General features: G+C 33.1%; 1 protein-coding gene across 4 annotated transcripts in view; it reads left to right on the forward strand.

The window, feature by feature from the left end:
• The window catches only part of LOC143191182 (putative peptidoglycan muropeptide transporter SLC46), a 70,996-nt gene that overhangs the window by 49,721 nt on the left and 6,346 nt on the right, over positions 1 to 14,929 (forward strand). For all 4 annotated transcript variants that reach the window (XM_076395998.1, XM_076395999.1, XM_076396000.1 and 1 more), the window contains exons 3-4: positions 11,942 to 12,202; positions 12,264 to 12,686. In XM_076395998.1, the coding sequence (XP_076252113.1) occupies positions 11,942 to 12,202; positions 12,264 to 12,686 (684 nt within the window). The remainder of the gene's footprint in view (positions 1 to 11,941; positions 12,203 to 12,263; positions 12,687 to 14,929) is intronic.

The following is a 14,929-nucleotide window of genomic DNA, read 5'->3' on the forward strand; positions in this document are numbered from 1 at the left end:
AAGTCTACATATGTCAAGTAATCAGATCAGGTGGTGATAAACGTTTTAGTCTACGCACTTCACTATCACGTCGCATATTTAGCTGATTAGCGAGTACATTGGGATGCACTAAAACTCTTTCGAAGTACTTCACACAAACACGTTGAATTACATTCATTATAGGTTCTAGAGGAATATGGCGTTGTATCACTTTATTTGAAATATGGTACGGAGCATTAACAATGGCACGCAACACCTTATTTTGGAACCGCTGAATGATTTGCTAGCGGTACCTCATAGTTGGATTCCATATGCCCAAATGGGCATGAGTATAGACTCATACAGCAATACCTTGTTATCTAATGATAACTTGGATTTGCGCCCGATGAGCCAATACATTTGATATAATTTTATTCCAAGTTGTTTCCATTTAGAGAGTATGTGCTTCTTCCAGGTTATGCGTCGATCTAAGTGTATACCAAGATATTTAACATGCTCTGCTTGGGGGAGTTGACGATGATTGATATTCATTGGTGGACATGTTCTTCTACGCAGGGTAAACGTTATATGCGTGGATTTTGTTTTATTGGCTTTAATGCGCCATGTCTCCAACCATAATTGTATTTGCTCCAGGTGGGTTTGTAGGTTTATTGATGCCGTGACTGGATCTTCATGGGATGCTCAGATTGCTGTGTCGTCTGCATATGTTGCCACAGTAGTTATTTTTGTGGTGGGCAGATCAGCCGTATACAGAAGATACAGTGCTGGACTCAGTACACTACCTTGCGGAACTCCTGAATATATGGGGTTTAATTCGGTATGTTCGTCGCCTTGATTTACAATAAAATATCTGTCAGTGAGATACGACTTTAGTAACAGATAGTCCGGATGAGGGTGAAGTTTCTTTAGTTTAACCTGCAAGCCCGTATGCCATACTTTGTCAAAAGCCTGATATATGTCTAGAAAAGCAGCCGAACAATATCTCTTGGCATTTAGGTCAGTGTTTATTTTGTTTACAAGTCTATGCACTTGTTCTATAGTCCCATGCTTATTGCGAAAGCCAAACTGATGTTCTGGAATAATTTTTCTTTTTTCTATTACATAGTTTAGCTTTTTTATGTATAATTTCTCGAAAACTTTCGAGATTATCGGTAATAAACTTATAGGTCGGTAGGAGGTCACATCTTCTGGTATTTTTCCTGGTTTAAGAATCATTAATATTTTAGCTACTTTCCAGATACTAGGGAAGTAATTAATTCGTAGCATAGCATTATAAATATAAATGTTAATAGTTTTAAACCCTTTTCTGATAGTTCGTTTAAAATTTTGGCAGTAATTAAATCATAACCAGGAGTTTTTTTAATATTAATCTCTCTCATTATTGTTTGTTTAACTTTTCTTGACCGTTAATTTCTCGTGCGGTAAATCCATTTGAAATGGCGAATCTAGAAAGCTAGTAATTTTATTTTCCTCATCTTTATGTAGCTGAGACTGGAAAGGTTTAAAAACATTTTTTAAGAGTTTTGAGAAAATGTCGGCCTTCTCTTTATTGCTTCCCGCCCAATTATTTTCGTTTGTTTCAGAAGGTGGGTTATGCTGCTGGGATCTCCTAAGCCTTTTTGTTTCTTTCCACAACGAATAGTCTGTAGCCTCAATTAATGTCAAGTTTTCTAGGTATTCTTGAATGCCTTGGTTTTGTTCAATTTGGATTAGTTCTTTCAGTTCTTTATTGCCCTATTAATTTTTGTTTTATTCTCTTCAGTCCTTTGCTGTTGCCAATTTCGTCGTAACTTTCTTTTTTCTGCTATCTTTTTCTGTATTGTACATGATATATGTGTATTTTTTTCTTGGAAATGTTTCACTGTTAGCAGTCGTGGAATATGCTGCCTCCTGTATATTTTTTGTAAGATTTATTGCTGCTATTTCTATATCCATTTCAGGTTGTAACGGTAAGTTTAGAGAGATGTTTTGGTCTAAGTTTTCTCTAAATGAGGGCCATTTAGTTCTATTATTTCACAGAGAAGGGGGTTTATCTTTGATGGTAATTTTTGAAGAAATTGTTACTATTATTGGTGAATGATCAGAAGATCGGTCGAAACATGATTCTGCCTGACACTTTTTTGGATCAATATTTTTTGTAATACAGAAATCTATTGTATCTGGTTTTTTATTTCTGTCTGAATGCCAATATGTTGGTTCACCAGTAGAGATATGTTGTAAGTTATCTGTCTTTATTGCTTTTAGCAGTTTGAGGTTATTATTCTTGAACCCCACATTAAATGTTTTGCATTATAATCTCCTCCGGCTATAAATCTATTACCTAGCGTACTGAAGAATTCTTGAATTTGTTCTGCCTTGTTATGTTTGGGTGGGCAATAAATCGCAGATATTGTTAATGGTCCATGGACTTCCTCTATGGTTATGCTGGGGGCTTGCGGGTAGTCTTTGCGAAATTTTTCTTTTTCGAAATGCTTTATATCATCTCGAGTTATGGCTATACCTCCATGTGCTTTATCATCAGGGTGATTTGTATGATAAAGTTTATATTTAGGAATTTTCAAATAATTTTTGTCAGTAAAACGTAAAAAAAAATCATAACGTGAATATTTTGTTCAGTTACAAACATTTTTAGTTCGCTGGCGTGTTGTTGGAGCCCATTGGTATTCCAGACGGCGATTTTGTAGCTATTGGTTTCAGGCATTAGGCAAGTTTGCTGACGACGGTTGTGAGTACACCAAGCATCGTACTAATTTGATCCATTAGTTTGGCCATCATGTTTTCTTATCTAGAGATGTTGCTAGTGTCAGTAGGTTGAGATGTCGTCTCTCGATTTTGTGCTGAACCATTTTCAACCATTTGGTCATAAGTTATGTCTGGTTGACTTGGTCTGGTGGGTAGACTGGTAGGTGTGGATTGTTTTTGTTGATGCCTTTCTTCCCTTAAGGCAGGATGGAGTTTCTGTTATAGTTGCTTGTGAACTGCGCAATCCTTGTAGTTCGCTGGATGATTTCCGTTACAGTTAGGACATTTCACTTTTTCATCGCGAACTTTACGAGTACAATCTCCTGTTTTGTGTTCTCCTACACATTTTACGCATCTATATGATTTGCGACAGTAAGTCTTTGTGTGCTCGTGCGCTTGACACCTCGTGCATTGTTGCGAGTACACCAATTCCTTTTATATGTGGTGGTTCGCATTTAATAATATTATTTTCCAATTTGGTGATTTCATGCACCGCCTTATTATTTCCATTAGGTTTTATATCAATATAGAACATAGGCAGAGGTTTTTTTGTCGTGCGATGTTGTATATTGTGAACATTTACGACCTCGTTGCCTTTTTCAGCTAGTGCTACCTTGATGGTGTTAAAGTCCATCCCGTGATGTAATCCTTTTAACACGAATTTAAATGTTCTCTCGGATTTTGGTCTGAATATATGGTATTGGGCGTCTCTTTCTTCTAATTCTTTTACTAGAACTTTAAAATGTTCCGCTTCGAACAATTTGATATTTATTGTTTCATAGCTCACTGTTTTAATTGTGTAGTTCGTAGTAATGGTTTTCAATAGGTCATGGATGTATTTTATTACTCCTACCTTATAGACTGTTATTGGTGGTGGTTTGGGAACAACTTTTTTAGGTTTGGTTGGCTTGGTTGTATATTCTCTTCAGTTTCTTCCGACAGGCTGCTAAAGTTGTTTTTTGTCTCTATGGGTTTCTGTAACCAATAGTCACTGATTATTGTTTGTTTCTACGCGATTTCTTCTTCTGAGCTTCTCAATCATTTTTTGTTAATTACTATAGTCCATAATCTTATATCAAAGTGTGCAGGTGATTTGGTTGAATCGCTCTGGTTTGCCATTTTTAGATTTTTAATATTTTATTTTATTTACTTCCAGAGGATAAAAAAATAAAATAAATACATTGTTTATTTCGCGCACTTCATTTTTCACTTACGTTATTTTTTGCACTAGTTTTTGACTAAAAATGGTATAAATGAATTTCAAAAGGTCTGTTGTAAAGTAAGGGGAAATAATTTTGAAGCACTAATAAAAATTAGATGCAGTCTTTTTGTCTGGTCACGTAAACACGTATTCACTACACTTTAGGTCTGCTGAGAGATGGATAGCCGCATCTGTTACGCGTTTTTAACACTCAATTAAATAACCGTAATAAAATACTGGGTTTTTTTTAAAGGAAGGTATCTTTCTAGAGCTTGGAGCGTATTGAAAATACGTCTTCGCCCTACGGAGGTTGGAACCGTACTATATATAAAATTATAAATTATTATAAATAACTACTTATAAACTCTGCATTAAATTAATATTTTACTGTTTTTAATTTCACAATATGATTGTTTTATTTGTGTGATTTAATTGTAATGCATTTTTTTGTTCTGGTCGCGGGGACTTGACCTGGGGTGATAAGTTGGACCGGGTTATGTGGGGCTGCCTCGGAGCTTAATTAAATTTGGGGATGTGGCACCCTCTAATCAGGCAGCCGTTATTGGCCACGAGGAACCGGTGAAAAAACAGATAGTGAAACTAACTATAGATTCACGAACTTGAGTTAACATACGACTAGATGTTTTCGCATGGGGGCAAAGGTTATGACTGCAGCGACTATGAAATCGTTTCAGCCTGGAATGGGGGAGGTTAGAGGTGATGCGATGCTAAGCTCCCAGCATGTACACCAGCTCACGAACAAGCGGGTTTTCAGAAGAACTTGAGCTGAGTTGTTGTTTGTGGAAAGTTTGAGATATGAAGTGGTTGATTTCTGGAGTGTCAGTATATCTGTCAGTGAGCATTTAAGATTCTTCTGGGGAACTTATTTTGGAAAACTTGAAGGCGTTTCACCTGGTTGGGTGTAACAAACTTAAAGTAGACATTAGGTCCGTAGAGGAATAGGGACCGAATTAACATCTTGTAAAATAAGCATTTGATGAAGATGAGAAGTCTGCTAGAAGGGCAGATCAGAGAAGATAGCAGATGTGCTATCACTGAAGCTTTCTGGATTGTTTTATGGACTTGGGAATGTCAACCGAACTGTCGGTAGAGTGGAGACCTAGGTACGTGACGTTATCATGTCATGGAATTGTTACTATAATGTCTGTGATTCTTAAATTAAAAGGTATGCTATCAGTGAAGCTTTCTGGATTGTTTTATGCACTTGGGAATGCCAACCGAACTGTCAGTAGAGTGGAGACCTAGGTACGTGACGTTATCCAGTCATGGAATTGTTACTGTAATGTCTGTATGATTATTAAATGAAATTATGGATATTTTGCATTCAACAAAAGTTAAGCGTCAGCTAGGCGAATTAAAATTGAGTGATTTCAAAAGTGGACATCTCTTAACAACATTACCGTCAACTTTTGTGTAACGATATTACATATTTTTCGTTTTCATATGTTAGAGTTTTCAACCGAATAAGTGTTATATTAGGGGATACTAACTATTTTTAGAAGCATATCATTACTTGTTAGGAGTTTGTGATTTAATATTATAAAAATCCTTAGACATAACCTATAACATAACCTAATAAAATGAGTTCGATTCGCGTATCATCCCCTGAAGAACTTAACCAAGGCGTTGTCGTGGCTGTAGTTCCATATTCACATTTCTTTTGTGCCCTTGAAATATGTTATGATTTTAAATAATTTCTATACGACTCTTTGGAGTAGTTCTTAAGTTCAAGTTTTCACAAAATTCAGTTGGTTTTTTCGCTGCACACTTTAAAATATGATGTGATCCAGCGTTAAGCTGTTTTATTTTCTTGCTAAGAGTTCCAATTAATAGAATAAATTCAAAATAGAAGAGCTGTATGTTTCAACGAAATGGTTTCCAGTCGCTAGTTTTAATATGCTTAATTTTATAATAGCATTCATTTTCTTGGGTTATTTTATATGTTGTTTTTAAAAGAGAGAAATGGTTTGTTATATCAGCCGTTAGAGAGGGGCTCTTAATGCAGTCGAAATTCTACCTAGAATTAATAAAGACAACAATCGCTGTTTGAATCAAAAGCATTTATAACAAATTTCGTGCAAGAAGAGGATTTGTGTATCTGCAATTTGGTTAATACTTATCTTCCTAGTTTCTTAGTTTATTTATTCATGAGCTCCTTAGAACATTGTATATATTTTATAGATAGTTCCGATTTTTGCTATGATGTTCATTCTCTAGCAGTTATTTCAAGAGATGAACTGTTATAGTCATTTTCGCGTTGACTGTAGACATGTGAGTTTTGTTGTACACACCACCGTAGTTAGTAGTTGTAACCACTATTCAATTAATAAAGTTGACACTTAAGAGCCTTGGGATTTACTTATTCCTGAAATTCACAGTTATTCCTTACATTTTGTAATCTAGAAATAGTGCCAATTATCATTCTTTTGTTTTTAGATTTCTATATAAAATCTGATACCAGTTATATGATATTTTTCAAAAGTTCAAAAATTTATTTCCAACTATGCATTTTGATGACAAAAGTCATCATAAAATTACTAGTTATGGAACAAAATGTCTTAAAACAGCTGTTGCTGGCTGGGAGAGGTGAAATTGAGATGAGATTGAAAAACATTCATTCAGTCCACGACGGAAATATAACGAAGTGATCGATAAAATATGTATGGCTTCAAGATTGGAGTATTGTTACAATTTGATATTTATAAGTTTGAGTTTGAGCCTTTCAAATGCGGTGTTTAAGGAACACTTATGTGACTCTCAGATCGAATAGAAATTAAGTAATTAATTTAAGATGGGATAAACAGGGCATACTTAAGGAACAAATCCAGATATGCAGATTACAATGGTTTGGGATTGTCTATAGAATGAAATGATAACGAAGTTCTCACAGATTTCTGTGATAAAATCGACATTTTGGATTACCCTGTCTAGCAGCTTCGAAAAATACATGGATGAAGATCAAGATAACACAATTATCTGATGTCGAAATGATGGTAATCATTCGTTAATATTTTTTATTAATTACATCTTACATCAGATTTTTTTAGAACAATTTTAATTTTCAAATTAATTTATTACTATTGTTCTATTGTAATACATAAGCAAGGCGAGCACGAGATTATTGCATCAGTATGTATTTCCTAACTTAAAATAAAACTAATCTACTTAAGCTAAATTTAAGAATACAGTTATACACTAAACAAGTTCGTGTGGTTTGGTTCAATCATTAATTATGACTAGGTTTAGTTAATATTCGTTCTGCGGTACCAATACCAGCATATATATATTTTTCTACTTCTCAGCAACTCCTTGAGTATCGGTGATGCATTGATGATTTTGATGATGAATATATAAAATATATCATGTATGATACTGAGACTTGATCTCTTTTATACTCGATCGGCTGAAATTTTTTTTGTCGCTTTGACGGGCGTCTTCATTTCGCGACTATACAATATACATGGGACGGGGACAAACATAAATTATATATATAAAATTATAAATTAATAAATTAATAAAATTAATAATACAAACAGTGGGGCTAAAAGTATAAATAGTGTCTATACAATTTAAAAATGAACTGAAAATGAATTGACCGGATAAGCTGAAATTTTTATTTATAATGAAAATTGAGTTTTTATTTTATTTTTATATTAATTCTTATCAAGCTATTTTTTTATGCGGCGTTGAAAGTGCGTATTAAGTTATTCTTAAGTATATTATTTTACATATTGTTGGATTGAGTTATAGTAAATCAGTGATAAGATTTTTATTTAACAGCTATAAAAATAATAGAAAAATAGTTACATTTTATTCACAAAAGCGTCTTATACTGCAACCAAATTTAACAACTTTTGTATTCTAAACGAAAGACTATAAAATCATTTCTAAAATAGGACCATAAAATTATATCAATTTTTTTATGAATCACTTCGATATCAATTGTGAAAAATGCTACAAATTAGCTAAAACAATGTTCTATTCAATACACCAGAATAACAATGGAGCCTTGTTCATTATCACATATTATAGCAATTTGAATTCCGTCGGTTCCCTAGTTAATTGTTCCTTATTAGATTCGCAAGCGGAATCCGTTCGCCAATTTTATTTTAATTGTACCTGGTATATAGTGATAAAAACATGCATTCAATTTTGGCGATTACATAATTCCAAATGACGGCGCACTCTCCTCGTGATTTGTTGTTTTTTTATGTTCATTGAATAACAGACACTCCGGTGCCCCAATTTATTGTTCACTATCTCTCACGCCTTTCCGAACCATTACTTTTACAATTCTGTGCGTACTAAAAAAAGATTTGCATGACTCTTGATTAGCCTTTTTTGTTAATTTTTGATGGAATATTAGAATCAAAATAAAAACTTGTCGGCTTGGTTGGCGCAGTGCTAAAGCGGCAGGACGGTCCTCCTACTGTTGCGATAGTCTCGGGTTCCAATCCATGCATCCAAGCAAGGTCGTAAATTTATGATTTTCCTTAGGCAAAAATTCAAAATACGACAAGGAAAATGATTCCAGTCACCAGGCTGGATAAGACCGGATGTCTTCTGGGATGATTTCTAAGTTGGTCACTCGCCAGTCGGTAGGCTTAATGCTGAGGACCATGTTTCGGAGCCCACGTTAAACTGTAGGTCTAGTCGAGATAAATCCTCGTTGGTAAAAGGAGACTTTAAAATATATTTAAAAAAAATACAAAACACAAATACAAAACCGAATAAACATTTTAAAAATTTACTACTATATATATATAATATATTTTTATTCGATGTTTTGTTCTGTTAATTACTTTTAATAAAAATAAGCCGACTTGAGAGTCAAAACGAGGGGGTTTCTCCTATTTTTGCAAATACAATGTTCGAATGTTGTCCTTATATGGATGTACATTTACATTTACGATTATTGTAACTATGATTATCAATGGTCAAAAGTGAGAGATACTAATTAGACAAGGTAAGACCGCATATTTTTTAGGATGATCCGTAAAAATTTGATAAATTTTGATGACATACTCAGCTGTTGATCCATTTTAAATAATAGGTCAAGCCCCTATAAACTCAAGTTGGTAACACATAATGCATCATTATGCTCAATCCATAACCGACGATCGAAGAGTGCCTACTTCCGCTCAGTAGGCTGTTGGTGTGGCAGGATTTCTTTACTAAATCTCTCCACAGTCGGCTATTGGTCGCAACTGCCATGGCCTCGGCTAATGTTGGTCAGATCTGATCGCTTACTAAGATCTTGATCCATGTATTTTTCGGAACTGTTCACTACTTCTTTCACTCAAGAGCTCGATTTTGAGAGAGGTCTGTGACGAATTCGGTCTCCTTTTATTCTACATATCCAAACCATTGTAATCTGCGCCTTTGAATTTTTTTCGCACTATGCACTGATTGTCAATTCCTGAACGAATAATATAATTTCTAATGTCTAAATCTAATGTCTAACGCCTTTTGTCTTAAACATCCCTTTTAAACCTCACTGTCTAAATCTGTATCTAAATTCTAAGTTGTGAATTCTAATCACTTGCTCTAACTGGATCCCGTCGAGAGTCACATAATCAGGCGATCTATCAGTGGTTAATACTTTGGTTTTTTAAGTTATTCCCTGCGATACAAATTATATCATGATTAATTCAACATCTATATCAGTGAATATAGCGCTAGTATCAGGGAATATAAGACTGGTCAAGGAGTATGTGGCTCACTACTGAGTGACTGGCTTTAAAGATATTCAAAGGTGATATTTATTTTTTATGAAGTTTTAGCAAAAATTCACTCACAAATTTGCTGAAATATAGTGAAGAGGCATCAAATAGTGAAGAATGTCTAGTGAGGACCATTGTATACAATCGAAAGTAGATAATGTTTCTCTATGAACTGGTGGAATTTAAAACTGTATATGTCCTCGCAAGCTCTTTGAAATTTCATTTGTAGGATTTTCATAAACGCTTTCTCGATAATTGATAAGATACCTTGATGTTTATACAGCGTTGATAATACGTTGGTAGTTTATACAACATTGATAATATATTTTATATTTTTCACTATAGGAACAATCTCTTAAGTATTTGGTACAACATTAGATATTCACGTTTTGGTGCAGACATTTTCAAATAGGAGTCCAGACCATTCTAATAGGCTTCCTTTTGTCTTTAGTTTTTACCTAACGTCTCTTTTCTTTGCCTAGCTTTTCTTCAATTTGCTGGAAAGCGACTAGTTTTGCTTGTTTGTTTTAGTTATTCTAAGATCTATAAATATTCATCGGATACCCTGTGTTGGATTGGATAGGGCTGTGTTTTATAGGTGCAGAGTAAAAACTATTGACTGAGATATTTCCCTTTATCTTGTTCAATATGAGTAATATAATTATTGTAATTTATTTTATCGTTAAACAAATTTGGTTTGGTTTATAGTGTGAAGTATTGTCTAATGACTCTATTGGATGCTAATATATATCTGAGATGTGATAGTCAATCATGTCAGTAAATTCCATTTCAATTAATTCAATACCCAAAATACATGTCATACTTCTTACATATTTAAGGTGTTCTCAATCTGACATTATCTTTGACATTATCATTTACCCAAATAACTAAATCACCTCTTTCATGGATCCAAAATAATTTTGTGTTAATATCAGTTAAATCGAATATTATTCCTATTTTTTTTTTCTGCGTTATCTCTCTTTTCTAGATATTTATATGATACGTTGTAATATATAGCATTTTAGAATATATAATTCTCTTAATTCGACGAAATTAGACGTCAAAATCATTTGAATTTCTCTACGATCGTCTCACCATTTACTTCAATTTACATCACGCCCTCTAATCTCATTATTAGCAGAATTTCTTTGTTATTTTCTTGTTAAATATCTATTTTAAAGTTTTCATTTACGAACGAGGGTTTATCTGGACTGGACCTACAGTTTAACGTGGGTTCCGAACTACGGTCCTCGGCATTAAGCTTACCGACTGGCGAATGACCAATTTAGAAATCATCCCAGAAGACATCCGGTCTTACCCTGCCTGGTTACTGGCGTGACTTGGATCATTTTCCTTGTCTGATTTTGCACTCTCGCCTAGGACAATTACAAATATTAAACAATCACAAACATAAATTTACGACCATGCCCCAGCAGGACTCGAACACACAACTATCGCAGCAGTAGGTGGACCGTCCTGTCGACTTTACCACTGCGCCAACCAAGCCGGCAATTTCTTTGTTCTTATAATAGCCTGTTATATGTGAAAACATTTTATATTTACATGTATTCAGACGTTATTTAAACATTTAAACATTTATTGGTTATATTAGTCTTTAGATTTAAAATATACTTCTATAATATCAATGTAGTGCTTTTCAATTTCCAAGCATTTCAACTTGCATATTGTTATATATATATATATATATATATATATATATATATATATATATATATATATATAGAATACTGTACAATAATCTATATAAGTAAATCATTAGTTCATCTAATCAATAGTTGTTTTATATACTACCTGTAGGCCACTACTTTTAACAGCTACATAGAACCAAGTTAAGTCTTAAATTGTTAATAATAAAACATAATTACGGTTAGGCGAAATATATATTGCCAAGATGCTAAAAATTACAGAATAAATAAATATTGGTTTCTCTAAGTAAAACATGTCTCTAGTCATTTTTATTTTGATTAATAAACATAGTTGTTATTTTGTGTAGTTCCTTCTATGTTGATACCTAATAACTGATATCAGGAAAAACTATTACTAACTACTACCATAATACCATAATAATACCATAAATTATTAAAAGATAATTTAAAATTATTGTATAAAATTTTAAAATATCTTAAATCGTATATTATTGTTCAGTTTACATACTTTCTATTTGATATATTAAAGTTGTATTTTTGATGCCATTAAAATAGCTTTTTTAGCATTTTAATACATTGGAATATTAATAATCATCATTATATTCTAGAAAACTATACTGTCGAGGAAGAACAAGTACAACAACTAGTGGCGTCGATGGGAGTATGGAAAACTATCTTACAAAGTGCTCTTCCAGCGTTTTTGATCATGTTTATTGGCTCCTGGAGCGATAGATGGGGAAAAAGGAAACCTTGTATGATATTACCCATAGTTGGAGAGTTGTTAACGTCTCTTGGCCTTATCGTTTGTACCTATTTTTACTACGAGTTGCCTATGGAGGTGGCTGGATTTGTAGAAGGTCTTTTTCCAGGTAATAATATTACGGATAAGTTAATGCATGGAATTAGTAGTTGAGTTATTATGATTTATAGCCATGACCGGAGGTTGGTTTACTATGTTTATGGGAGTCTTTAGTTACATCGCCGATGTCACCACCGTGGAAATGAGAACGTTGCGAATAGGGATAGTAAATGTCTTTTGTTCATTGGGCATCCCTGTTGGACTTGCCTTGAGTGGTGTCCTATACAAGAAAATTGGCTTTTATGGCGTCTTCTCGATATCATCTGTTCTTTACATCATGGCCATTTATTACGGTTACACCAAAGTTAAGGAGCCAAAAAAAATCGACGTTCCTGTGTTAAAGGACTCGTCGTGTGCTTTCGTCCGAGATTTCTTTGACGTTAGACATCTGGTTGACACATTTAAAGTCGCTTTCAAGGATGGTCCCAATAATAGGAAGATGAAAGTCATGTTGCTGATGCTGGTAGTGATGGTTGTCATTGGACCAATGCATGGTGAGTAATGATAATTATTTTTTGTTTTGATTTTCCATTTATTAAGTAATTTTGCTCGTTGACAGAATTTAAAAAAATCGATTTTAAAAGCAAAAAATATGTATAAACAAGAAACTTGTTCTATTATATATATATATATATATATATATATATATATATATATATATATATATATATATATATATATATTTATATGTTAGTATAATAAAATAATAATGAGTCAATATAATGTTGATTTTTAAATTTGGTCTTTTTTGGGTAAATTGTTTGATGTAACCGAGCACAAAGTTATGTTAGTTATGTCATCCATCAATTCTTAGTTAAGTTATGCTATTCATCAATATAAGTTTCCTCAAGATAAATGAACTGAGTATTTCCTTTCTTATAGAGAATATACCTTTTCTATAAAAAACGTATTTTGTATTTTTGTATTTAAGATGGGTATTATTTTCTGTTACGATTAATTTCTCTACCTTTCTCTGATAACACCTTTATTATAATAGATTTTTTGCGAACAAAATCGATTATTTGTGATACAGCACGATGATTTATTTAAAACTTTATAGTTGGCTGAATTCAGTAAAGAAAGCTGTATATACAACTAATCGTATGTATTTGATGTTTGCATGTGTTATGATTGGCGATATGTATTGGTGAAAGTGCGAGATATGCAAACAAAAATTGTTAAATACGATGGTTTTGAATATCTCTATATAGAATAACAATATTCCCTTAGCAATTATGAAATATTCACCCGCTAGCCATTAGTTTGGTTGGTTTGATATGAAAGAATCTGCTACTTAAACACCACCAAAGATTTTTAGAGACTTTTAGTAATGCTACTCCGTTATTCCAAATTCGGATTCGGCTTGGTGGGATATTATCTACATCCTGATATAGCTATCCACATCGATACTGAAGTAGGTTAATTATGGCTATAAAGTCTTGATATGCATATTAAAGGATTAGCAACGTGTAGTGAAGTATGGGTTACCAACTGTTAACTACATTGCAAAAAAGTTAGTACCGAGCGCAAACTCATCTTCTTGTGTGACAGTGCTCGCCCACAAATTGCAAGAGTTGTGAAGGGTGCATTGTTGTAGCTCTAATAGGAAGATCTGCCGCAACCAACATATTTACCAGACATAGCGTCTTCATATAAATATTTGTTCAGATCGACGGGACTTGTCTGGAATACGGATTCGAAATGCTGAATAATTGTGAAAATGGATTAATGATAATGATATGCTATTAAACATACTATTGCCATGTTGCCAAAGATGTAGAAAAAAATTGTAGAAAATTATGAAAAATAATTGTATTGATACATATTCGTACAAATATTTGTCAATAAATGCCTTTTTGAAGTGAAAACATGAGGAGAGTAGCCACCGAAAGCAAGTGACATTTCCTTGGTAAAATTTGACAATTTGAACTGTATTCTGAAATTATATTTTCTTGTTATTTAAACAGTGACTTTAAAAGGTCCTACTAAAACATATTAATATTGCCTCTTATTTTAATTGAGATATCTAACATTAGTGAAACAAGCTTATACATCATATAATATGCATAAACTGCATAAATACTTGACCATCAATAATTATTCTTCAACTGCAACATATCACAAGCATTATGTCCTTTTGTAAAGATATTTAAAGAACAGGTTATTGGTTTCCCATGTAGATTATACATGTATATCAGTTGAGGTGCAATAGGACGTTAGGAAATTTGTTTTAAAGCATGTATAACTGTATTATTCTTCAGGAAGTATTATCTATTAATAAACAAAGAAACTATACTGATAAATAGTTGTTGCTGATTTCGAAGTCAAGTCAAGAATTGGGTTGGGTTTGGCAAAAGGAATTTAAAGAAAAGTAAATAACATAATTTTTGGATCTTACTATTTCTTCATCACAGTAGTACCATAATGAGAGGATATTAAATCCACATCTAATATTTATTAAAAAATATTGAGAGGGCAATGTTGATGCAATATCTAGTTTAGCAAATAATGTATGAATACCAATTTCCAATTTAACTCAATTACGACAATAAAATTGAAAATACTGAGGTATCACGAAAAAACAAAGCTAATAATTAACAGATAACAAGACTATAAATACGGTAAAATATGTATTTGGCACTGTTCAATAGCTTCAGGTCATTTGAAATAGATGACGTTCAGCAATGTAAATGCTCCTGAGAATAACCTCGTTGGACAAATACGGCTCTCGCAAAAA

This window comes from Rhynchophorus ferrugineus, unplaced genomic scaffold (assembly GCF_030347505.1).
Source record: "Rhynchophorus ferrugineus isolate W39M unplaced genomic scaffold, kcgeb_rfMv2 rfM2, whole genome shotgun sequence".
NCBI lineage: Eukaryota > Metazoa > Arthropoda > Insecta > Coleoptera > Curculionidae > Rhynchophorus > Rhynchophorus ferrugineus.